Here is a 25568-nt window from a genome sequence, read left to right on the forward strand (position 1 = left end):
TTCTCTATCAATGCATGATTGCCCTCTTTGAAGCGTTTAGCATAGAATGTTAGGAAGAAGCAAGCTGACTGCATATGACATTATACGTGGGGGAAGTGAAACACTTCCTGCACAAAAGCACTAATTTCTGTCGGGCTGACTCTGTCTCAGGCCTTTCCCCCCTGCTCTGATTACTGAGCACAAGTCCAGTATGCCATTCTCAATCTGGCATCCTGAAAGTGTCCACGTTATTAATGACATACCCAAAAACCTAAGGCAAACTAAATAATTACTTGCATAAGGCTGAACTGGCGATCAAACGCTGGCTTATAACCAGAGCTTTGTCAACTCAATGGGTTCCAAAATAAATAAATTATTACAGAATAAATCTGAAGTTTCTTTGGTACATAAAAATAATTTTAACAAAGAATCACTTGGGATTGAAATTATAAAGGAATTCCTGATGGTTGCAGTCACCTCTGTTCAAGGATACACCATGCTTTTTGTTGCCATTACAGGGTCATTTGATAGTAATAACAAAAATCAAAAAGCTTACTGAATTCAATTTTGTAAGGTGAGATCTATGTGTGTTTCCTACAAACTTTTAAAAACATAAATGCAAAAACGAAGAAAAAAACCATAAATGCTTGCTGAAGTTACATTTTTGTTTCTATTAATTTCTAATGAACATTTTCTGGGGTCCATCATAAATGAATTATCAAAAGATGTTACTGGTTTCTGGTATAATTTCCTCATTAGAACCTGTGTAAACATCGCAAAGTAAAAGAAAAAAGTCTTGTCTAATTAGGTAATATATTGGCCTCCCAATTGGTGCATGGCGCTTTCTGAGATGATAGCTCAGAAATGGTTAAGCTCAGCATTGTAGGGTATTCAAGGAGATACGTTAAATCATCTGCTTCATTTGGTTATAAGATCAAATTAAGACACAAAGATTAGTCTGGCCACAGTGTTATCTTTAAAAAAGAATATGTCAAAAAGAAAATAAAATCTTGAACAGTTTCTAAGTACAACATTCCAGAACTCACATTTATTTCAATTATTACACCTTAATCACAGTAAAATAAAACATGTGCAGTCATATTTCTTATTCCTGTGCTCTTGACAACTGTCATCAATTAGAAATATAGTATGAGATATGCTTCTCTACAACAAAACTTCCTTTTCCACCCAAATTTCTGTTCAAGTTACTAGCCATGAACTCTTTGCTACCTCAGTGACTATGTGATTTGCTTGTTTTAAATTCTAGTGTTCTATACATCTACACATTTGAATAAAGTCACAATGCAAACCAGGAGAATCTGAACTAAGATATTTCGCTCTCTTCATGTAGCCTAAGATGATTTTACAGGACACAGAGAGTCCTTACTTTATTTATTAACACCAATGAACCTGGGTCTTAAATATTATAATAAAGATGGGACATCTGAATATTTACCATAATCAGCATTGAATCATTTAACAATTACTTTCAAAATCATTCAGAAGTTTACCTTCTAAAGTTTGTCCTGGAACATTCCAAAACTGACCAAAATATTAAATATCTGAACTATTTTACATAAAAATTCACCTCTTTACATATGAAAAATTATAGTTTGTGAAGTACTTTCACTTTTAGTATTTAATATCTCCATAATACGGGCTTGTTTATAAGCTATCCCCTGAACTGCATTCAAGGAGATATTCCTTCCTGAACTAACAGAGACACACATACAACTACATTTGTTGGAACTTAACAAGTCTGCCTGTAATCAGTTGATTGTAAGAAAGCGTTACTTATGCGTACATCCTCCCTTACTGACCGCTACAAATCCTACCCAGTGAAGGCAGTCACACACTGAAATAGAGAAACCTGGGAAATGAATTATCAGCGGTCAGGTGGACACACAGAACCACGCCGATGCCCGCAGTGGTCATGAGAAAAGACTCACCTCCGATGGCTTGGGGATGCTGAACTTGGACAGCTTGGCCTTGGCTCTGGCGGACTCTGGCTTGGCGGCCGGGACGCCCCTGTATGACGTGCAGTGCACGCTGGTCTCCGTGGACGACTTAAGTTTCGGAGACTCATCGGGAGCCTGATCTTGGCCATCCATCGGCCGCACATATGCGGTTGGTTTCTGCTGGACCAGGCTGGGTTTGGAAGCCAGGGATGGAGGAAAGTTCTGAACACAGTGTCCACTGCCGCTGTGCTTGGCTGCCATAGCGGGTGGTCTTTCCTGGGTCTGAAGACCCACCTCTACATTGCACACCTGTTTGGCCCGTGGCTGCTGCCTGCCGGCGCCATCTCCAAGCAAGGTCCTGAGAGAGCTCTGTTGTGCTGAGTTGGAAGAAGAAGGAGAGGGGGGTGAGGGTGAGGGGCTGGACACACAGTGGTTAGTCTTTTGATTGGGGTTCTTTGGAGGAGCAGATCTGGTCAGATCGATCAACCTGTGTCCGCGCTTACTTGCTCTCTGTGGGCCGTCGGGAGGCGGGTGCCCAGCCTTCTGCCAGCCCACGGTGCCCCTCTTACTCTGCTGCCCGGGCACAGCCGCTGGTGTGGAAGATGCCGTGCTGCCCACAGAGGAGGCCTGGGCCTGGGCTCTTGAATCTGCGACAAAATGTTCCTCGATCTTGTTCACAGCAGCCTGAGGAACCCCAGGTTTGGGAACGCCAACGAGATGACTCTGGTTAGATCTATCAGTTAAGAAGTCCTTCATTTCATCGTAATTGCCTAACGTATTCTGGATCCGGTTGGAGAGCTCATCCCCCTTGTTAGTCTGGAGAAAGAGAAAGCACACCCTGATATTAGAGGCCATGGGAACACGGCAAACAACGGCGAGGTGCCGTTACCGACCACAGAGCTGCCACATGCAGAACACGAGCGGGAGGTGAAATCTAAACCGTCATCTCTTAAGGAGTCCGCCAGCACTCGCTGCACACCAGGCCCAGAGAGCTGGCCAGGGTCGTGGCTGCACAAAACAGCGCCTGTCCTGCGGCCTGGTCAAGACTGTCATCCGGGGGTAGAGGTGCCAGTGGGCGAGGGGTGGAGATAAACAATGGAAAACCATCTACCTTGTAGGGTTCACTGAAGAGGGAATAACTGGAATTAAATGTGCCATCGTCCTGTTGAGTCTCCTGATTTCTCCTTTCTCGTTCTTTCCTCCGTAACACATTTCTATCTGGTTCATAGACACTGCATCAGGAGAAAGAAAAGAGAGTAACTACACACAAACATTAAAGGCTAACGTCCAGCATGACATTCACCCAAGTGCAGAAGTCTAGTTCACGGACAAATGGTGATGATGACAAGAACATGGATCCAGTTAAAGCTAGTCTAACCAAGGAGTACGGGCTCAGGTGTCGGACAATTACAGTCTTCGGAAGGAGAAAAGTCCTGAGGACAAGTCCCAGCCAGTGCTAGACCTCTCTGCATGCCCTGCGAGAGAGGAACTGTCTAAGCAACTTTGACAGGAGAAGGCTGAGAGTAATCTTAAGGCAGACGGTAATTACTGCAATGTGTAAATAGGAATCTCGAGCACATTTCCTCCTATGACATGGTCCCTGCGTGTTATGTGGGCATGCTCCTGTATTTTCCTTTCTTTTTTTTTTTTTTTTTTTTTTTGCATGGCTGTGTTTCTGTAGTGATTCTTTCATTAACTGGCTCCCTAAAGAGCTGTTAAACTCCATGCTGCAGTGGCTTTCACAGTTACGAGCCTTCTTCTGATCTCTGTTAATCAGTCAAGTCGTCAAACTAGGACTGAATCAATTCTTCCTTTTGATATATTTGACACTATCACTCCTCCTAACTATGAAAAATGTGCCAGGAGGAAGGGATACGGGCAGTGAAGGGAGAGAGCGGAAATTGAATTATGGCGTGTCATCAAGGAACCCGGCCTTTTGTTGAAGAAAATTAATATCTCTTCTCCTAAAATGCAATTATGAAATGACCAGACACCAGCTAACTGGGAGGACTGAAAAAGAAATAGTGTTCCTTCCCCCTATTGCGGAGAAAAGAAAGGGCCTAATGTAACTAATAATGAGGAAGGGATCCGAGTAGTGAAAGGAGGCAACACGCTTGTTTTTTTCAGCTCACCAGATAAAGAAATCCGGCCTAGCGTGGGCACAGAGCTCACACTACGGGTTGTAAAGAACCTGTGTGTCCCTCAAAATGAGCACGGTCTTCGTTTCCTAGCAGAAGCATTTCGCTTAAGTGGCCTTGCCATCGTTTTGCTTAGAGCTCCCGCTTGGTCCAGTGCGGGCAGATGCTCAAGCTGGAGCAGGACAACTACCTACTGACTGTGGGTCTCCCCTAATCAATAATGTGATGACAAAATACACAGGCTTTGTCTCTCCCCCTACCCCCACGCCCATCTTCATTATAGAGCAGGGGTGTTTCACGGTGTGGGGTACATGTTTAAACATGAAGATGGTCTATAAAGAGGGCTTCGCAATGGGCTTTCGGTGCCACAGTCCAATGTATAGCCAGCAAATACCGTTAATAACTATTAATAATGAAAGGATCTGTGGGTCCAAAGAAGCTTATGAAAACAGTAAGGATAACCAATTCTTTAGTTAAACTGTTAACTTTAGTAAAAGAGAGAATATTTGTGTTATGTAGCTGTGGAGGGCACAAATAAAATAATCATAAAATATATACTGCCTATCCTCCTAGCTCTGCCCATGTGGCCAGAATATACTTTAAATTCGCTGTCTCCATGGTGATGCTAGAAATGCTCCGGGCAAGGCTGTGAGAGCACCTAGAGCCCTGCATTTACATGTAATAGTGAGGGATGTTAAAAAAAACAACACACAACACACACACACAGAACATGTAGCCCATTAGCATTTTAATTCATCCTTAATAATTTACCCAAAGTTATTAGATTTGGGGGTCCAACCAGTGACCTTCATACAAAGAGAGACTACAGTCTGACCAACTGAGGGCCCCACAGCGCCTACATCCATCACCAAGCACTCTCTGGGGTGGCCCTGGTGGCACTGAATGGCATAGGGAGGCACGGGATGACGATGACACTCTCACAGAACCAGGCTTCCCGTTCAAAGGAGAGGATAGCACAGTCATGCCCTGCCATGGATAGGCACAACGTGAAACCCCGGCTTTCATGGACACTCCACGATTTCAAATGGAGATTTCTCTAAGGACACATGACTCACGCTATGGATGGGCACGCTGTGGGCTTTAGCCAAGAGAATTTCCGTTTCACTCTGAACTCACTACCTTTTGGACCGAAACCGGCAATTGCAGTAAGAAACAAAAAGCTTGCACTGCATGCATCACCTTCCTCCCTGGCCAGGGCCTACAGACACCTGGGAGGCCCCTATGGTGCTGACCTCCATGCACACAGACCCCCACAAACATGCTTGCTGTCCTCAGCCAGGTCAAGCCCACCAAACATATAAGACTGGTGTGATGTATGATATGACCATAGGTGACATGGAGCAGGCAGGTGGTCATTTAGGATGATTTGGGGCTCCCGAGAAGGCCCCCATGCCCAAAATAATACCTCCTGCATCGGCTGGTTGACGACTGAAATTCCACGACTAGAGAGTCACTCCTCTGGTTTAAGATGTCTTCACCCCTGTAAGAAACGCAGACACCACAGAAGGGAAAACATTTAAACCTGACCAGCCCTTGTATCTTAGCGTGGTGAGCTGGTCTGCTTTTTGCCCCCGAGGGCCAAGCAGAGGACACAAGGACAACAGGGTGCAAAGGGAACCCAAAAAGGAGGCGTTATAAGAAAAGGGAGGGAGTGTAGCAATGAAAACAAATTGATTAACCCCACCTGTTAGCAACCAGGCTTACATGCTCAAGACGAAGACATCAGGATAAAAGCCAAAATCAATTAGGCAGATACCAGACTCACTGCATCTCTAGGGTCAGGGGAAAGGATTGCTTCCCAATATGAAGTGAGAGGTGAAGAGGACGCTGCTCCTCCTTAACAAGATCTGCCTCACTCCCCAACCCCTTTAAGCTTGAGGGTCACCAAAAGCACCCCAAGGTGCAGATCACTGCTAGCTAAAGCCTCTGATGGGGTCCTGCCTGTATCCCCAGCCTATGCCTTCTAATACTAAAAAGGACTGGACACCCTCAGGACCACCTGCACATACTATACCAACAGAAATGCACTGGCCATCTTTTTTTTTTCCTTAATCTCTAAAAGATCCTCACCCCAGGACATGTTTTTACTGATTCTTAGGTGAGAGTGTATGTGTATTGGGGGGGGGGGGAGTGGAGGGGGAAGGAAAGAGATAGAGAGGGAGAGAAATATCGACAAGAGAAACATCGATTGGCTGTCTTCCTGTATGTACCCTGACCAGGGATTGAACCTGCAATCTTTTTGGTGCATGGGAAGACACTCCAACCAACTGAGCCACCCAGCCAGGGCTGCAGGGACCATCTTTTATGGGACCACCCCAATGTGGTGTCCTGCAGTACCCTCCACACCATCAGATGAAAACCAAACGACCAGAATCATCCCCCAAGAAGAGGGGCAACTCTTCCTCAACACCTCCCTCTCCAGTGGTATCTCATCTCCTCCCTTGGTAAGCAGCCCTGTGGTCTCCACCGAGCATTCAGCTCTTCCCAAGCACCCACCCTTATCTTTCACTAGAACCACACCCCCACGTGCTGTGCCAGCCTAGGCAGCTGTAATGCCACCTGCTTAAAGCAAATGTCATTGTAAACGGAAGCCTGGACTTGCCATGCCCACCTCTCCCTCAGCATCCGAACTTCGATCTCTTCTTCCAATACTACACATTTTGACTCATAAAGACAGTATCTTCTCGACAGCAAGTCCACGGACCCACTGATTACAGGTGACATCTGTGGAGGCGTCCGTAGTCCCAGAGGATGCCTTTCTTTTGATCTGTTGCCATTAACACTCAGCCCTCCTCCCTCCTCTGGGTTCACACAATGTGAGGACCACGCCATTTGCTTTATTTTTGTGGTTGTTCGGCAGTTTATTCTGTTCATTAGATTCCACATACAAGCAAGATCATACAGTATTTGTCTGTCTCTGACGGGCTTATTTCCCTTAGCGAACCCTTCCCGTGACAGGCTGACAGCCCAGCCTCACTGCAGACTGAAGCGACGGAGAATTCTGAGTCCTGGCACGCCACTATACATGCTAGACTCAGGCAGGGCCTCGTGTTACGAGCTGTGTTTCTTTGTTACTAGCAGATGGTAAAATTTCCATCATCTGTAAAGCTGTTCCTGATTTCTGTGAAAATTACAAGAACGACACTCTTCAAATGTATGTCACCAAATGTATTCATTCATTTTGCATGAAAGTGGAGGCAGCCAACTGCTACAATGTTATTTATTATTTATTGCAGATGTATAGCATTCCAGAAAACGAAGCTTTTTAATAAGCTCCTTTAAAAAGAACACTTATTTTTAGAATTAAAAAATGAACAATAAAAATGTAATAAGAACTTCCTGGTCATTTCAATTGATTTGTTTTAATCTACATATCGAAGTATGCCGCAGGGCTCAGGCAAAAGTCAACTGTGCCAGGTAAGTAGGAATAGATGTTCAAACGTGATCTTATCGTCATTTCCAACATTAATGTAGTCTTGACCGTATGGTAACAGTATGGAACTAAATAACGGTAATACCTTTGAGCCTGATGGCTTCTCCCTTCCACTGAGTTCAAAACACTTCACTTACCTGTCCCCTAATTATCCTTGCAATGTCCCTTGGAGAAAGACAATGACCGTAGATATTGCTAGATTAACTTTTCAAAGATCAAGAAACTAGAATAAAAGTTTGATCATTAGCCCTAACCGGTTTGGCTCAGTGGATAGAGCGTCGGCCTGCGGACCGAAGGGTCCCAGGTTCGATTCCGGTCAAGGGCATGTACCTTGGTTGTGGGCACATCCTCAGTAGGGAGTGTGCAGGAGGCAGCTGATCAACGTTTCTCTCTCATCAATGTTTCTAACTCTCTAGCCCTCACCCTTCTTCTCTGTAAAAAATCAATAAAATATATATTTTTAAAAAGTTTGATCATTAAGATGACATCATAAAGAAGACATTATTTGCCAGTGATACATCTGATAAGAGGTTATTTTCCAAAATGCATAAAGAACTCATACAACTTAACAAAAGGAAGACAAATAATCCAATTAAAAAAGGGTAAAGAACCTGAATAGACATTTCTCCCAAGTGGACATACAGAAGGCCAAGAGACATATGAAAAAATGCTCAAAATTACTAATCATCAGCGAGATGCAAATCAAAACCACAATGAGGTACCACCTCACACCTGCCAGAATGGCTACCATCAACAAATCATCAAATGACAAGTGTTGGCGAGGATGTGGAGAAAAGGGAATCCTAGTACACTGCTGGTGGGAATGCAGACTAGTGCAGCCACTGTGGAGAGCAGTATGGAGTTTCCTAAAAACATTAAAAGTGGAACTGTCATTTGATCCAGTGATCCCACTTGTAGGAATATATCCTAAGAAACCCGAAACACCAATCAGAAAGAATGTACGCACCCCGATCTTCATAGCAGCACAATTTACAATAGTTAAGACCTAGAAATAGCCCAAGTGCCCATCAGCAGATGAGTGGATAAAAATACCTGGTATATTTACACAATGGAATACTATGCAGCTATGAAAAAAGAAGGATCTCATATCCTTTGAGACAGCATGGAGGGAGAGTATTATGCTAAGTAAAATAAGCAAGTCAGAGAAAAAAAGTATCATATGATCTCACTTATGTGTAGAATCTAAAAAAACAAAATAAACTGACGAATAAAATAGATCCAGAGACGTGTAAACATGGAAGAGACTGATGAATCACAGAGGGAAGGGGGGGCGGAGATCAACCAAAGAACTTATATGCATATAAGCATAGCCCATGGACACACAACAGTGCAGTGAAGGCCTGGGGGCGAGGGGTGAGGTGGGAGCAGGTCGCAGGGGGTCAATGAGGGATAAAAAAGCACATCTGTAATACTTTCAATAATAAAGATAAATTAAATAAGTAATAAATAAATAATATTATTCAAAAGAACAGCAATATCTACAGTTCTTTCTTCCTGTCTGTCCAGGGAAGAGGGGCTGCCCATGAGCCAAGGAAGGCCACACTTGCTACACCCTGATGTCTACAAGCCCAATGTTCACAAATAGAGCTAATGAGCCCCATGGCAGCAACAAAGGACACGCAAAGCAAAGAGAAGCTCTTCCTCATGCAGAAAGAACTAAAAGGAGAATTCTGGAATAAAGCCTGGGCTGTTGTAATTTTTAATACTCCCAAAACAAAAGACAAAAATCAGTCTCTCTCCACAGCGCACACATGCAACACAGACGACTGGACTAGAGGACAGACAGAGAAGGAACTATAGATTCAAACGCAAGGCAGATGGTAGCACCTTTTTCACCATATCCGAGCCATTCATCAACCCTGCTCCAACCTTTGCCCACGCTGCCCTGCTGGATGGAAAGGCTCTGGGCTCATGCGGCCCACCTCCAGCTGAGCCCAGCCCAGCACTGACCCAGCTGACCCCACTGGCCTGGAGAGACGGCTCTCCTCCCTCCTGCGCGGTCCATATGCCGCCGTCTGAATCTGAACCGTTGCTTGAAGCAAACGGCATTTGCCATGAAGGAGGCTTTCTGCCAAGGGCAAACACAGCTAACTGTACCCCTTAACAAGAATCACTGAAGTGTTTTATTCCTTTTAAAAAAAATTATCCTACCTACTGGTATATCTCTAGGGTTGGGATCCAGGAACAAGGGAACTCACAGAGAAGAGAATGAACCACCGCTCACTTGTTTTGGAAAGAAGTTATCATGTTCTCCATGTTTAAAAACATTGCCCTCTTCAAACAGCAAATAGAACTACAATTCACTTTCGTCCCCAAGCATTTCCTGATGCCATGGTGCCAGATGCCAGGGAGACAAGGAGGGCTGTGAGCAGTGTTCGCTGCTGCTGAGAAGCTGGCCATCCAGGGGTGGGGGGAGGGGAGCAGGGAGATGGGGTGCATGCTAAGCAGAGGCTGTTGACACCAGGTGGGCAGCCACAGGGAGTCAGGATTGCTTCCTGAGAGAGATGGCCTTTGAGCTGGGCCTCAAAAAAAGGGCAGGTGGGGAGAGGGAAGGGAAAGGAAGGGCTTGGGATGCAGATACGGAAATTACTACCAGTGGCCTTGGAGAGTATTCAGCGGAGGTGAGCCCTGCTCGCCCCATGCCATCCTGTTTCTTTAAACAGAAGTTCCATTTCTCTGGTCTGCTCCACTCCCAGCCTGGCCTGGCCACCTCGCCCTACATGTGTATCTGATCCCTTTCTGAAAGCAGGTTTGGTGGGGAGCAAGTGAAAAATACTTCCTTTACAGTTTGCATCAGGCCTGGCCCCGAACGGCTTGATCCCAGGGAAGACCATTTTTTCAGCCATGGAGCTGGGAAGCTGTCCCTGCGGGGGGCCGGCGGCCACAAGGCAAACGGGGAGAAGGGCCTGAGTGGAGAAGGGAGAGGCTTCCCAGAAACTCTCTGCTCTTCAGAGCGGCAGCCGCAGAGACTGTGTTAATTACAGAGACTCAGACACTGAGAAAGGATAGCACCTGCTTCACATTGAATGAGTCAAACTAATTAACATCTCTTGTTATTTATAAAGCAACTGATAACAGATCAATCACCCTTTCTTAAGTCAGGGAAAAGCAAAGCTCTTGAAGCATACTTGCAAATCCTCTCCTCCATCTACAGGCGTCTACAGGCAGAGCTGGTGGACAGAAAGACAGAAAGGTGGTCAGGGAGTGAGCAGGTGAGAGAAGCGAGTCAGGCAGAGAGATAGGCTGGAATCAGAGCTCAGAAAAGAGGCGATGATCCTCCCCAGGTGGTTGTGGTGGTGGTGGTGGAGGTGGGGTTGATGATGGTGATGAGAGCAGTGAGGAAGGTGAGGGTGGGGGTGACTGTGGTGGTGGGTGGGATGCTGGGGGCAGTGAGGAAGGTGAGGGTGGCTGTGATGGTGGGTGGGGTGCTGAGGGCAGTGAGGAGGGTGAGGGTGGGGGTGACTGTGGTGGTGGGTGGGGTGCTGAGGGCAGTGAGGAAGGTGAGGGTGAGGGTGAGGGTGGCTGTGGTGGTGGGTGGGGTGCTGGGGGCAGTGAGGAGGGTGAGGGTGGCTGTGATGGTGGGTGGGGTGCTGAGGGCAGTGAGGAGGGTGAGGGTGAGGGTGAGGGTGAGGGTGGCTGTGATGGTGGGTGGGGTGCTGAAGGCAGTGAGGAGGGTGAGGGTGAGGGTGAGGGTGGCTGTGATGGTGGGTGGGGTGCTTAGAGCAGTGAGGAGGGTGAGGGTGAGGGTGAGGGTGGCTGTGATGGTGGGTGGGGTGCTGAGGGCAGTGAGGAGGGTGAGGGTGAGGGTGGCTGTGGTGTTGGGTGAGGTGCTGGGGGCAGTGAGGAGGGTGAGGGTGGCTGTGATGGTGGGTGGGGTGCTGAGGGCAGTGGTGATGAGGGCCGTGGAGCAGGTTGAGGACCTGTGAGGAGTCAGGCAGGCCACCGTGACTGACAAACACTGAAATGCTGACGTGCATCACTCTGCCCCGCTGGCTGACTCGAGGCTTTTCCTTTTGAGTCAAGTCCTTCCAGCTTCCATGTCTGTCCACTCCGTCCCCCCACAGCACTACGCGACTGCTCACCATCAACTCTGTGACCCCAACATGTACTCTGCATTGGACTCCTCAAAAAGGTCAGTCCGACCTCACCTGTTTGCCTCTGACCACAAAGGTTATCTCAACCTCAACTCGATCTTCATGCAGTTTGCGAGCCCGTCCAGCTCCGCCTTGGGGCTGCCGCCCTGTCTGAGAGCGGGAAGGGGTGGAAGGTGGCTGTGCCACGATCATCCCCCCGCACGCCCCCCCACAGCGCGGTGACACTCGGAAACAAAGGGAGTCACAAAGTCACTTTAGCCCACACACATCCTGAAGGAAAACAGCCTTTTTGGATGATCTATGCCATCTTCCCAGACCTACCAGGCCCATTTAAATTTTTCCAATTACAACAACTCCCCTTTATAACCACATGCAACCACTGTGCGAAGCACTTTATTTCATGCGTTATTTCACTAACTAGTCTTCAAATCCCCAAGACACCTCATTCCCATCTACCAGCAAAGAAGCAAGGGGCTCTGTGGTTAGCTAACTTGTCCAAGCCCCACACCCAGGGGGCGGCCACGCCAGGGGTCTGAAGTCAGGCAGTCTGGCACCAGAGACCCATTCTGAGGCTCTGCTCCGCTGGCTCCGCGGGGAGCTTGCCCACTGACTGCCTTTGACACGTGGGAACCCCGTTCTTTGTTAGTACACCAGCCAGAGGGTGGTGATTTTCAGATCATGACAATTTCAGTTCATCCTTCTAAGATCTGCTAAGCCTCCTTGGTGGATAGAAATTAACTTCAAGGATTCTTCTAAAACCTATAACATATAACTGGGATAAACAATTCAAATGAGTCAGCACTAGCAGCTCACTCAGGCCCCAGTCCCTGAATTCTGTCCTGTGAGCTCCTTGAGGACTATGGAACCCATAGTAAATACATCTTATAGTAGAGCTAGCACGGACGAGCCGCTGCTACCATACTGTACTGGACACTTGTCAGTGCTTTACGGATCGTGCACTGAGTCCCAACTTCCTTTCCGACGCAGTGGAAATGATGGCTGTTCCCAAATCTCTCTCATAAATATGCTCCGGTGAGTTTTGAGAGAGAGGCCAGGTAAACGACCACCTTGCACACCCGAGGGTCAGCCACTTCTCCTCAGGGACCAGGAGTCTGGGTGCCATGAGAACAGCGTCAGGCTCCGATGGAACTGCTCCGCTCCGATGGAACTGCTCCGCTCCGAGGTCAGTGAACGCCGCAGGCTACATGACAAGCAGCTTCCAAACAGGCTTTGCATACTATGGTACAAACAGCAGAAGTGCATTGGAGTTTCTTAGCAGGACCCTTTTCCTTTGCCCTATAGAAGTTCCTTGGGATGGAGCAACTCCTGATGTACCGTCACCTCCGGTAGACTAGAGCACTCACTCGGCCCTGTGAGCCCCACCTGCAAAGTCCCTACCACACAGCTTCAGAGCGCACCGCCCCTCGGCACCGAGCGGCATCAATCACAGGCCTTTTCATGTGAGAGCCAATTCATTACTTTTCCTCCACCCAATGCTCAGTTAAATTTCATTTTCACTTTACAGCATCGGTTTCCGAACTTCAGCTCCTACGAACTTTAAAACCGTATCAGGAAGGGTCCCATTTTTTATAGCAGCCTCTGTTTTAACCATGTGCCCTTCCATACAACCCCCTGGACGCCCAGAGTTCTGCATGTGGTGCCTTGTCAGAGGGCGCAAAGGAGGCTGAGTCAGTTGGGTCCGGCTCCCGGACACCGAAAGACCCCGAATGTTAGCCATTAAAGAATGGCTCCTGCCCAGCTGGTGTGGCTCAATGGTTGAGCATCAACCTATAAACCAGGAGGCCCAGCTTGTGGGCTCAATCCTCAGTAGGAGGCGTGCAGGAGGCAACCGATTAATGATTCTCTCTCATCATTGATGTTTCTAGCTCTCTCTTCCTCTCCCTTCCTCTCTGAAATCAATAAAAATATATTTTTAAAAATAAATTTTAAAAAAAGAATGGCTCCTGCTCTTCCTGCATCCAACTCCTCAACGTCTTTTCTTCCCAGAACCACCCAGGAGAAATGCACTACCTGGCTGAAATGGGATTTCTGAGAGGAGTAAGAATCCATCCGGGCTACTGCCATCTGTTTACTAACTAGCTTACCTGTGAGGTACAGAACTAGCCCGAGGCTAGAATGTAAACAGAGCTAACTTTATGGGAAGGCAGTATTAGTGGGAATATAATAAATAATATTGCAATAACTATGTATGATGTCAGATGGGTACTAGACTTATTGGGATGATCTCATCATAAGATATGAATATCTAACCACTATGCTGTACACCTGAAACTAATATAATATAGTATGGTAACTATAATGAAATTATTTTTTAAAAAAGGAATATGCATGTCCTCAAATGCCTCCCAATGTCTACTCAGGCCAAGCTTTCAAGTCTTCCATGTAGGCAGCACAAAAGTGGAAACGACCATCACAGAAATGCTTTTATCCAAGAAGGAAGAGACCCTGATCTGAAGATGAGAATGGCAGGTTTCAATACAGGGCAGTGGGTCAGCTTAGCTGGATGTCTCAGTGGGTGAGGAGGGCAGGGAAGGACATAAGAATAAAAGTCCTCATTCTCTGAAAGAGCACACAGAACCCCCCTGAGATGATGGAGCCTCTACGCTCACCAGGAGGCAGAACCGGGGTGTCTGGGGAGTGAGGCCAGGAGCTCAGTTCCTCAGCGGCAGAGAAACAGAAGCCAATGGGCAGGTGCTCCCTCAACTTCTCCTCCTCCGACCTTTCCCTCCCACATGCCACCTCGGGACTTCACACCTGTGTTCCCACTCCACTAGAGGCCGCCCTCCTCCCGGCCGCCTCCCCACCTGACTCTGTTCTCCCCAACGCCCCTCTCCTGCAGATGCCACTTTCTCCTATTTGGTCACCATCTCGGTCTCATCTAGCTTCTCCTCATCAGCAAATAAATCCTTCCAAGCCCTCCTATTTTAAAAGAGAGAGAGAGAACGACAGTCGCCCCCCTGACAGTCTGTCTTTCTGACTGTGGCTCCCGGTCACAGATTTCTGCGCGGCATCTACACTTGCTGTCTCTCTCTATTCCTGGTTTCCTAAACCAGGCTTTCCTGGTCGTGCTGTTCGGAGCAAGGTCACCACATCCTCGCTGGGCAATCGATGGATGCTCCCACTGCCCAGCCTCTCACAAGGCTGACATTTCTGTTTGAGAGGCTTTCCTCCCCCAGGCTCCTGGCTGCATGCTCCAGGCTTGCCTCCTGCCCCCCATGCCCTATGTTTCTCTCCTAGGCTGCTCCTTTAGACGTTGTCACTCGGGGTTCTGTGCAAGACTTCATGCCTAGGCCTGGTCTCTTCTCATGTGACAATCTTCCTGGGTGACATCATTCTTTCCTTGCCTTCGGGTGCCGTCCTTATGGAGGGATTTATTCCATCCAAATCTCTCTTCTCAGTCAGCTCCAGACCCAACTACCCCACTATCTATCCACTCGGTCTTGTCTACAGAGGTTTCCCACAGACACACACAGCCCGGCAAACTGACACTTAGTTCATCACCACCCCCGGACCCGGACCCTGCCTCCCCTTCCTTAGCCTGTGTGGGCAGATGGCACCACTACCCACCTACCTGCTGAGGTCAGAAACATGGGCACCATCTTGACTCCATCACTGCCCATAACTCTACTCCTCATAGGCAATCAACCCCCAGTGCTGTCAGTATCACTCAAATCTGTCCCCCTCTCCTCCGCCGCTACCTCCTCAGGCCAGGCCGCCACCGGCTCTCAGGCCCTTGCAGGGCCCCCCAGGGGTCCTCCGGGCTGCTGCTCCTGACCCCGTGCCATCGCTCCTCTCAGCAAAGCCTCGTGCAAAAACAGCGGCCTGGCTATGCCACGGCCCTGGCTCCGCCCTGGCTCCGGGCAGAAGGCACTGCGGCACATGGCTCTGCAGGACCAGCCCCTGCTCATCTCCCCAATGCCAGCCAGCCACCCGCCTGGTGTCCATGCATGGCCTCTCTCCGACCTGCCTACCCCTCCTGAGCCTGAAGGTCTCAGCTTGTGATGCTTCCCTGTCAGAAACGTTCCTGACTTAATCAGCAGACCCGGGTCCTGACAGGGTGGCCTTCATATGTACCACACAGAAGCCTACATTCTCCCATCATCACATTTCTTATCCCAGTTATCTGAACCTTTTGTTAAACACCTAGTTCCACAAGAAGGAGGCCTAGGTCTACTTTCTGTACAACTATATTCCAAGCACCTAAGATACTGCCTGGCACACAGTGGGCACTGAAATATAATACATGCTAACTAAGTGTCTAACTGTTTTCTCCTTCCTTTTCAAAATTAGCCAATACACACTGCCAAAATCTGAGCAAACAGAATAAAAAATCCATTTGATCCTGGATCTTACTATGTCTTTTATGGTTAAGATTTTCAGAATGACAATGAAAATCATGATAATAGTAATAATGGGTAACTGTCTGGTGCTGGAGAGTTTTTAAAGAAAATTTTATTTGTTATCTCAAGTATGCTTCTCAATAAACCTGTTATACAGCCCTTATTTATGCAAAACATGAAATTTTAATAAGTGAACATGTAAATATAAAAATGAAATGAGCCCTAGTTTGGCAGCTCAGTTGCACGTTCGATTCCCGGTCTACCTAGGTTGCAGGTTCAATCCCTGGTAGGGGTCTTTAGGGGAGGCAACCAATTAATGTGTCTCTCTCACATCAATGTTCTTCTCTCTCTCTCTCTCTCTCTCTCTCTCTCTCTCTCTCTCCCTCCCTCCCTCCCTCCCTCCCTCTTTCTCTGTCTCTCTCAAAGTCAATAAAAACATATCCTTTGGTGAAGATTTAAAAAAAGAAATAAAATCTCCCTGCCATAAATATTCTTATGCTCCTTTTACAGACAAAGGCTCTTTTATCAATGCAAAAGTGACTCTTAGAAAATGTAAATGACTTGACTAAACAACAACTACTAGAATCAGAATTTTAAATTTCAAGGAATTTCTGAGTAATAAAAAAAAATCACTATTAAAATAGTACATTTAAATAAAAATTATTAAACAAACACTATATATAAAGTGGCAGTTAGACATAAAAAAGATATGCACGGCCTCTGCATCAACAGAGACTCTCGAGGACATTTCTCTGACTACCCCTGGTGATAACTCTGTAGTCAATGAAGCTTGACTTGGAGGTAGATGCTAAGAATTATGAATTATTTGAACTCCATAGTTCTATAATTCATTCTGTGCTACTGACACTGAAGATGATTGATTCTAAATCTCCATGTAACACAGTGTCAGAACACCAACAGGTGTTCCCATTGCTGATGAATCATCACTCACAAGTCCCAATTTTAATTAGACATGGAATCTATCATAAAAACATTGATCCCCAGAACATTAGAAATGTTATATTATATCGTATAAGGTTACCGACACATGATGACAATTACAATTCTTTACGAAATGTTATCAAGACGACACTCCTTAAGTTCACTCTGACAACATACTTGCCTCATGTTACCTGAAAATGTCTTTGCCACCTCCTCCCCTTCTCCTTTCCTCTCGTCCCCTACCCCTTACTCTATTATGTTTCCCATGTACACTCATTTCCAACAGAGTAAATCCGATGTCACAGGCCAGGTAGGTAGCTCTGGGACATTAAGATGAATTTATTAATGTGAAAAAAGCCTATGAAGAAAGCTCTTTCTTCTCAAAACGCTGTGCACAGAACGAACACTTAGATAACGTAGGACTGGTCGGGTTGAGCAGTCAGTGTCACATTACACAGGCAGAGATGGGTGACATCTTGCTTCTCTCCTCGTCTTTGATTTCTGCAGGTTCTTATCAATTAGCCTTCTGCTGAGTTAGCAGGAGGATTCCATTGTGTGCGCTTCTGTCTTGATTTCCCAGCTTTCTGGTCCCATAGGTGTCTTCCCCTCCATTGGACTCTAGAGTCCACACTCTCAGAATTAGCTGAGAACAATGCCTGGCTCACAGTAGATACTCAGTTACCATTTGTTGAATGAATAGATGGGTGGATGGATGCATAAAACACCAACCCTCTTTTCACAAAAGAGCCCATAGGAATAAGCAATACTGTGAGCAGATGTGTCTGGTGTTTTCAGGACAGAAAAGCCCACACTCTGATGATACATAAAGCCTTCCAGGTACATTCTGGGAGAAGCAGTCTCAAGGAGCTGATAAATTATTTTACCAAATGATTTTTTAATGATTTGCACAAAGAGAAATGAAAGTGGTCACACTGTCCTTTTGCAATTAAAAGTTAATAGAAGATACTGTCATATCTCAGTGGGGAACTACTAGATAATTACTGAATTTGAAGCTTTCCTGAATACGAAGCAAATGATTCAGGGTCAACTTGGAACTATGGAAGAGGGAAAACAGAACAAATCCTACCACTGGACAAGAAGAATACGTCCTAGCACTGGGCCTACAACTTCCAAAGACCTTCACAAATGCTAATATTAGGCCAGGAATAGGGAGACCCAGGTAAGGTCCAGCCACAGAAAAATTAGAAGCCACTTCCTTGCCTCAGGCCCTCATCTCAAGCAGGGTTATAAAACCAATCCAAACACTGATCAGTGGTTGGTAAAAAGCAAGTAATGTCGTGAACACGGAAGTCTGAAAATGTCAGAGTGCTCTGCCAAGGCAAAACATTATTCATAACCTAAATTAAAGGTGTCCACTCACAACGCAGAAAGAAATACCAATCCTTACCACATCTCAGATAGGTGGCCTGAGTGAGCCGTCCTTAAAAACTGACTCTGACCCATGCATTTCTTATATGAGAAAATGCCATTCATATTTAGGATTTTGCTAGTACTGTATTATTATTTAATTGCAAAACACAAACGAATGTAAAACCAATTAAATATCATACTTAGAAGGCTGGTTAACAAATTACAGTACTTTACGTGCAAGACCACGTAGCCTGGGCTGGAGGGGAGCTATGACTATGGGCACAGAGACCACCCAACTCATGGAGATTAGGTGAAAAGTGGGAGCTACGGAAGATCATGGGTGATGTCCTCTCTTTTATGTAAAAGCACGTATGTTTATAGATCAGCGATTTTCAACCTTTTTCATCTCCTGCACACATAAACGATTTGCTAAAATTCTGTGGCACAATAAAAAATAATACACATTTTTTGCCAAACTTACAAAAAAAATAGGTATAATTTTGATTCATTCACAGGGACAGCTACCGTTGTGTTTGTTGGCTGTAGTCATTTGTTTATTTGACAATCTAAGGGAAAGGAGGTTAGTGCCCTGACTAAATAGTCAGGTATCGCATGCTTTAAAATTTCTTGGGGCATAGCGATTGAAAATGCTGTTATAGATACATGAAAGTTTTAAAATAGTTGTCCCTGAGGTACATGATGGAGTGGCAGGGTTTGTAAGAAATTTATATTATCTGTCTTGCTTGGATGTTTTTACAAGCACTTTTTGTTTTTTAATAAAAAGCATTGATTTTTAAAATATTGACAGTGTAAAGTCTTAAATTGTTATTCCCCTTCTGAGCCACCGATAAGCATGCAAAACAAAAGGCAATGATTAGTAAACACGGCACAGGATTACGTGCTGCACTGATCCAGGACCCTGGCTCTCCTGCCAAGCCAGGCCCATTTCCTCCACTCCGCCCCCCTCCGATCTCCTCAGTTCCACTCCCCAAGGACAAAGTAATCTCTCCACAAACCTAACCTTAGACTGTAATCCAACCAAACTCCACTGAGCAAGGACCTTCTCAATATCTCAGTGATTCCACTGTCTTTAGGCAGGAATCACCACATTCACCCTGACAGCATCCAATTGCATCCACTGTGGTATAATCCTGGTTTCAGGCGAATCCTCTCCATGATTCCCAAGGGTAACTCAGAAGACACCAGGCCATCTGATACCAGGTCCGGGAACTTCTCTTGATGAACTCAGCTTGTCTGCTTCTTCCAAGAGATTGAGAACCTTAAGACTATGAACCTGGGAACAGAGGCATCTGGGAATTTCCATTTATAGCAGGATAGCAATTTATCACAGGATGGGTTGACTGAACCCCCAAGGCCCTCCAGAAACTCTGAACTCTACTCTCCTGGCTACAGTTTATTAACTGTCCATCCCACTGCCTTGTCCACCCCCTCACCCAGATCTCTCCTACCTTCTAATTTCATCAGAATGCTTTCAGGATTTTGGGTGAAACTCTCTTCTCTCATCTAGGCAAACTTCGGTTGCTGTTTGAGAATACTATTGATTATGTGTATTATTTCTTTTCAAGTTAGTAAATAAAATTGAAATTTGTTATTAAAAAATTGTTCTTTAGATTATAATGTTTATTTGTTTCAAATATTTATATTTTAAGCAGTTCTCTCTGACAAGTATTTGTAAGTATTACAGAGCAAGGAAATTATTCTTAGTAAATTCAAAACCAGCCCTGGCCAGGTAGCTCAGTTGGTTAGAGCGTCATCCTGATACAACAAGGTTTCGGGTTCAATCCCTGGTCAGGGCCCATACAAGAATCAACCAATGAATACATAAGTGGAACAACAGACTGATGTCTCTCTCACTCTCCCCCCACCTCTTTTTCTCTTTCTCCCTCTCATTTCCTCTCTCTCAAATCAATAAATAAAATTAAAAATCATTTCTTATTATTAAGCATATTATATTTTCTTAATCATTAAAGGCTGTGCATCTCCTCATACTATGAAAATGTTGGTATTCTGTAACTTTGATGTGCTATTTCCTATCCATGTCAATATTTTATCAGGCATGTAAGTTCACCAAAGAAATAATAATAAATACGTGAAAACTGCACAACCTTGCTAATAATTAAAGAAATGCAAACCAAATAAATGTGAAACCATTGTAATCTACCCAACTGGAAAATATTTTTTTAATGAGTTGGAAAAATATTATTCAATTCTGGTAAGAGTTGGGTGACATGTCTGGAAAGAGCACAGATCAGAACAAAGTTCCTTAGAAGAATGTTGCATTTTATAATTCATACTGGGAACCTTTAAAAAGGCTCTTTTACCTTGCTAATTTCATCCTAGGAATCTGCCCAAAGCACAATACAACAAATACAGCACTGCCACAATGATGGGTATAGTATGTCAAAGGGATATAGGAGCCAACTGAAAAAACTTCCAATGGCCAAAATGGAGATCTTTGAGCAACAAAACAAATAAAGTAGTACTGGATTATAACCCAAAGTATAAAAGAAATACAAGTGAGTCCATACTGATATAAGGAAATTATTAAATAAATAAGTGGGGGAGACCAGATAACTCTCCCAGGCAGAATAACTCCAAATAATTAATTCATTGGGTCCTCCACCTTTAGGGACATGCAGCATCACTCTACACTCCTTGAGAACTACAGGTTCTGCAGCAACGTAAGTAAATCTCACAAATGTAATATTGAATGAATGAAGCAATATTGAGAAGAATACTACATAATTCTATCTGTATAAGGTACAAAAATCAAGAAAACACAAAACCAGAGCGCTGGAATTCAGGATGATTCTCTCTGATGAAAAGAGAAAGGAACATGTGTGAAAGGATGCCCAAAGATATTTCTGAGATTCTGGCAACATTCTGTTAAACCTGACCAATGATCCATGTTCCTCCCATCAATGATCTGAACAACCCAATAAATTAAACTTCACCACTACTTCACACTAAGCATGAAACCAATTTCAGTTGAAAAAAAGAAAAAGAAACCCAGAATGTAATGTTGATGTAACACAGAAATCAGTTTACTTTTTTCCCACATGGTAAGCCAAATGACCTGGAACTATTAGTTAAAAAGTGTGGTTTTCCCATTATTTTCCCCAGTGTGGTTCTGTTCCTGGACTCTCTTTTCAATTCCATTTGTCTATTTTCCTATCCCTGTGCCAACACTGCCTGTCTTAATTACTACAGCTTTACAACAAAATCCTCATATCTAGTAGAGTAAGTCCTACAACCTTACTCTTTTTCATTATTGTGTTGGTATTCTTGACTGTACTTTTCACATATAATTTTCGAATCAGCTTGCCAATCTGCACAGAATTCTACACACAATTGTTGGGAGCTACTCTGGGGACAAGCACACGTGTCTTTGAATATGTCATAACCATATTTCTTCGCCAGACAACTGTGGAAGCCTGGAGATGGACCTTCCCTTCACCTGGGTCCCTGAGTGGAATCAATGTTCCAAAGAGCTCCCATGCCCATTGGCACATTCTGAAAATGTAGCATGAGCAAGAAACAAACCTTCATTATCTAAAAGTAATTATATGGCCCTAAAAATGTCCTGGCCTTGGAGTAGGAGGAGGGTTTAGAAGAAAAAGATTAAAGATTAACTCCGGATTTATTTTAAATATCTGAGCTACAACAAGCTTATTGCATAAATACTCATCCACACAAATATGGGATATGAATCATTACTTCTGTATGAAACATCTGAGTTACTTACAGCTCTCTGAAATTAACTCAAGACATTTACCAGATGGCAAATTCTGAAAATAAATTTAAAATATGTAAAAATACTGTTTGACTTTTATATGAAACACAGAATACCTAAGTATAACTTCATATCTTAATTTTGAGAAGTGGAAACAATACAGAATTTCTTATTTCTAATATCAGTTTTGAATGATTATCAATTCTGATTTGCGAAAAGATCTACTTTTTGTAAGCCAGTCAGTACTTCCCATTCATGATTTTTATTGGACAATAAAAGCCATATGGCCCAAGAATTCATCAGGATTAATAAAAAGAAATGCAAATCGTTATAATACAATGTGCCCCTAAACTTTTTAAGAACCTCTGCAACAGCTTTTTGTGTAAATCAAATTAAGATTTACTATATAATAAAATTATGTAGTAATAACATCAATCTTTATCTAAAGTCATGATTCTTCAACATTTAGCCTTGCTACACTGCAGCATGTAAATTATACAGGAGAATTCTCATGATATCTATTGTACAGAGCACAGAATTATTTTGATTTAATTCTTGATAAGAAGTGAATCAGTAACCTGATACTTTAGACTGGCAAATCAATACCCCAAAGCTCCCTGGAAGATTAGGTATCACTCTAGTCATGAAGCAGCTTGAAAAACTGAAATATTAGCGCTGACAGAGGGATTGCTCTATTGGGTTTCCAAAGGCTTTCTTGTGTGACTTGATGCTTAGTTTTATGTCAAAGAAAATCAATTTCTTTGTTCAACTTGTCAATCAGAAAACACATTTAGAAACAGTTATTTTATTGGAACATATAAATAAGTACATTGTAAAATAACATAAGACGAAATGGAAATATAAAATGGCATTACATAGAAAATATACACATAATAGAATTAACATACATGCATAATATAATTAACATACATATAAACTTATATGCAAAAAATGTAGAAATTAAAACTAAACTGACACAAAGTTGATCAGATTTTGTCTATCTTCAGTGTTCAAATACACCAATCTTTTTTTTTTTTCAGAATTCAGAAAAATCATTATAACCAGCTTTTCCCATTACAATGAAAGTCCACAGAAAGGTTCTGTGAGGTTTTTTCATCTGCAAACACTAAACTTTCTAGCAGGATGGTAATGCTGGCACATTTATATCAGAGTATCAGTGACGAAAACACTCCTCTTTAAAACAAAGAGACTAAGTGACCCTAAATTTCACTTTACATAACCACCAAGAAATACAGATGTCTGGATTTTGATCTAATGCCAATTAAAAAAAAGTATACTGTGGAAACCACGGCAGAAAGGAACCTAACACATTTATCTAATTATTGCCCAAGTTCCCTCATTCCATCAAGGTCACTCAAGTTCACCACGCATGAAGTATTACATGTCATCCACATTCATTGCCTCATGAGTTTCCTTTTATTTTTATGGATGGGTATTGTCAAGAATCAAGTCCTAGGCTCTAAAAAGTGAAGTCTAACCAAAGAAAGGAATCAGATTCATTCTTGCCCCAATGTCCATTCCCCTGGTGATCACTGTGTCCCTGAGCTGAGCATCCCCAGGCTACCCGCCAGGCAGTGCACTGTGCCACGCCACCACAAGCCATACACGCCTGTTTGCCATCCATGGCTTTCTTCACTATGGCTTTGGCCAACTCTGTTCCGTCAAATTTTAGTCTTCAGACGCTGTGGAGATACATGTGTGCACAAGTAGAATAGGTTCTGAGGATGCTCAGGCCAAGAGGCAATCTTCCTTTACACCAATTCTGTCGAGACAAGGATGCGTAGGGAGCATATTTCACCCACGCACTCTTCACCTGCATCAAGCTATGCTCAGATAACCTCACTGAATGAGTCGACCTTTTCCCTTCCCAGGAATATTGTTAGTGAGCAAGGAGCCCCTCAGTGTGAATGAACCCTATTTATTCAACTGGAGTCACCAGACATACACACCAATTATGAATAAAATATGAGGGCTGCAGAGAACGGTGACTCTTCAGTGCACTAAAGATGGTCGAGTTCCTGTAAGTGAAGCAACCTCATCATTTTTTACCAGTTTCAGTCGAGGGGCTTGTGGGTACATATAGCAGAAAGTACGGTGCAATGGGCAGAGCACTGCTTGGTCACAGAGTCTGGGTTTTAGATCTGGCTCTGCCGTTTACTTTACTTAAGAAACCGAAGGCAGGAACCTTCCTTTTCCTCTACGTACGCTCAGTACCTAACACTGCTCAGCACACGATGGGCCCTCGATGAGTATTTGTTCAATGAAAGAGAACATATTCTTGTGACTTTGGACACCTAATGTCTTTTTGTGTAAGTTTCCAGACCTTCAAAAACAAGGACATCATAATGCCTCCACGCCTTCTACACTGGGTTGTCGCGACAACCAGGTGGACTAACAGACATTGGTTGTATCTATGTAAATAGTTACCTGTTAACTATAAAGTACGCTACAAAGGTAAGTTCTAAGTAAAGAAGCGTTATTGCAATGGGGGTGGTAACAAGGGTACTTCAAGGAACATGGCCCTCAAAGCCCAGATCTCTCCTCTGTCCCTTGAACCACTTGATCCACCTCCTGGTATGCAAAGATATTCAATCCTCTGAGAAAGATCATTGATATGGTTCTAATCAAAATTGAAAGTGTGTGCCAGGCTCTGGAGAAATAAAGTGCTAAAGAAAAGTTCTCAAGTCTTTCCTGACAATGATCTCCCTTCATGAATTCGCCATTCACAGGGGCAGCACCAGCACCCTTGCAATGCCCTACGTCTGAAGTGCCTGCCATTTGCCTGTCAGGTAAATTCCTTCTATTTAATAACCCTGGAATTGCCTGAGGCCATTGTTACCTTACCAACTTTTTAAAAAGCTAACTTCATATCATTACAAATCCACTTTGGGGTTATGAGATAAATAATAAAGTATTTAGGGGAAATGTTTTATCATACCACAGAACATATTCAAAATAAATGCCAACAGATTAAAGATAGTTGTTTTAAAATGGAGCAACAACAAAACAAGAAGAAAATATAGGTAAATATGTGATCATGGAAGGGACTGACACTCCTAATCATTAATGCAATGAAAAAGATAAAAAAAAATTATATATTTAACCATGGGAAAATTATACACTTCTATATATCATAAAATACCCACAAAGTTAAAAGATTAAACTAGGGAAAATATATAAAACATATAAGAAAAGGGAGAATAGTCTTACTGTATATATAGAGTTTTGAGAAGTAAATCGTTTTTAAAAATCAGATAAAGTTGAGTTAGGAAGTCAGGTAGAGAACTCCATGTCAGGTTTCATTTATATGGGAACTGAAAAAAAAATAAACAAACAAGCAAAACAAAAACAGACTCATAGAAACAGAGACCATAAGGATTGTTACTAGAAAGGAGAAGTAGGGGAGTAAAACTGGTGAAGGAGAATATAGTCAATAATATTATAAGTTTGCATGGTAACAGATGATTACAGAATT

At 43.9% G+C, this 25568-nt stretch overlaps 1 protein-coding gene across 2 annotated transcripts in view; it reads right to left on the minus strand.

Moving 5' to 3' along the window:
* The window catches only part of AFF3 (ALF transcription elongation factor 3), a gene marked incomplete at its 5' end in the record, with an annotated part of 493443 nt that overhangs the window by 401242 nt on the left and 66633 nt on the right, over positions 1 to 25568 (minus strand). The window contains 4 exons of one of the 2 annotated variants that reach the window (XM_081100521.1): positions 1929 to 2314; positions 2441 to 2753; positions 3049 to 3169; positions 5502 to 5576. In XM_081100521.1, the coding sequence (XP_080956647.1) occupies positions 1929 to 2314; positions 2441 to 2753; positions 3049 to 3169; positions 5502 to 5576 (895 nt within the window). The remainder of the gene's footprint in view (positions 1 to 1928; positions 2315 to 2440; positions 2754 to 3048; positions 3170 to 5501; positions 5577 to 25568) is intronic. The other variant, XM_081100522.1, reaches the window with a different exon arrangement.

This window comes from Myotis nattereri (assembly GCF_964212035.1).
Source record: "Myotis nattereri genome assembly, chromosome: 10".
Lineage (NCBI taxonomy): Eukaryota > Metazoa > Chordata > Mammalia > Chiroptera > Vespertilionidae > Myotis > Myotis nattereri.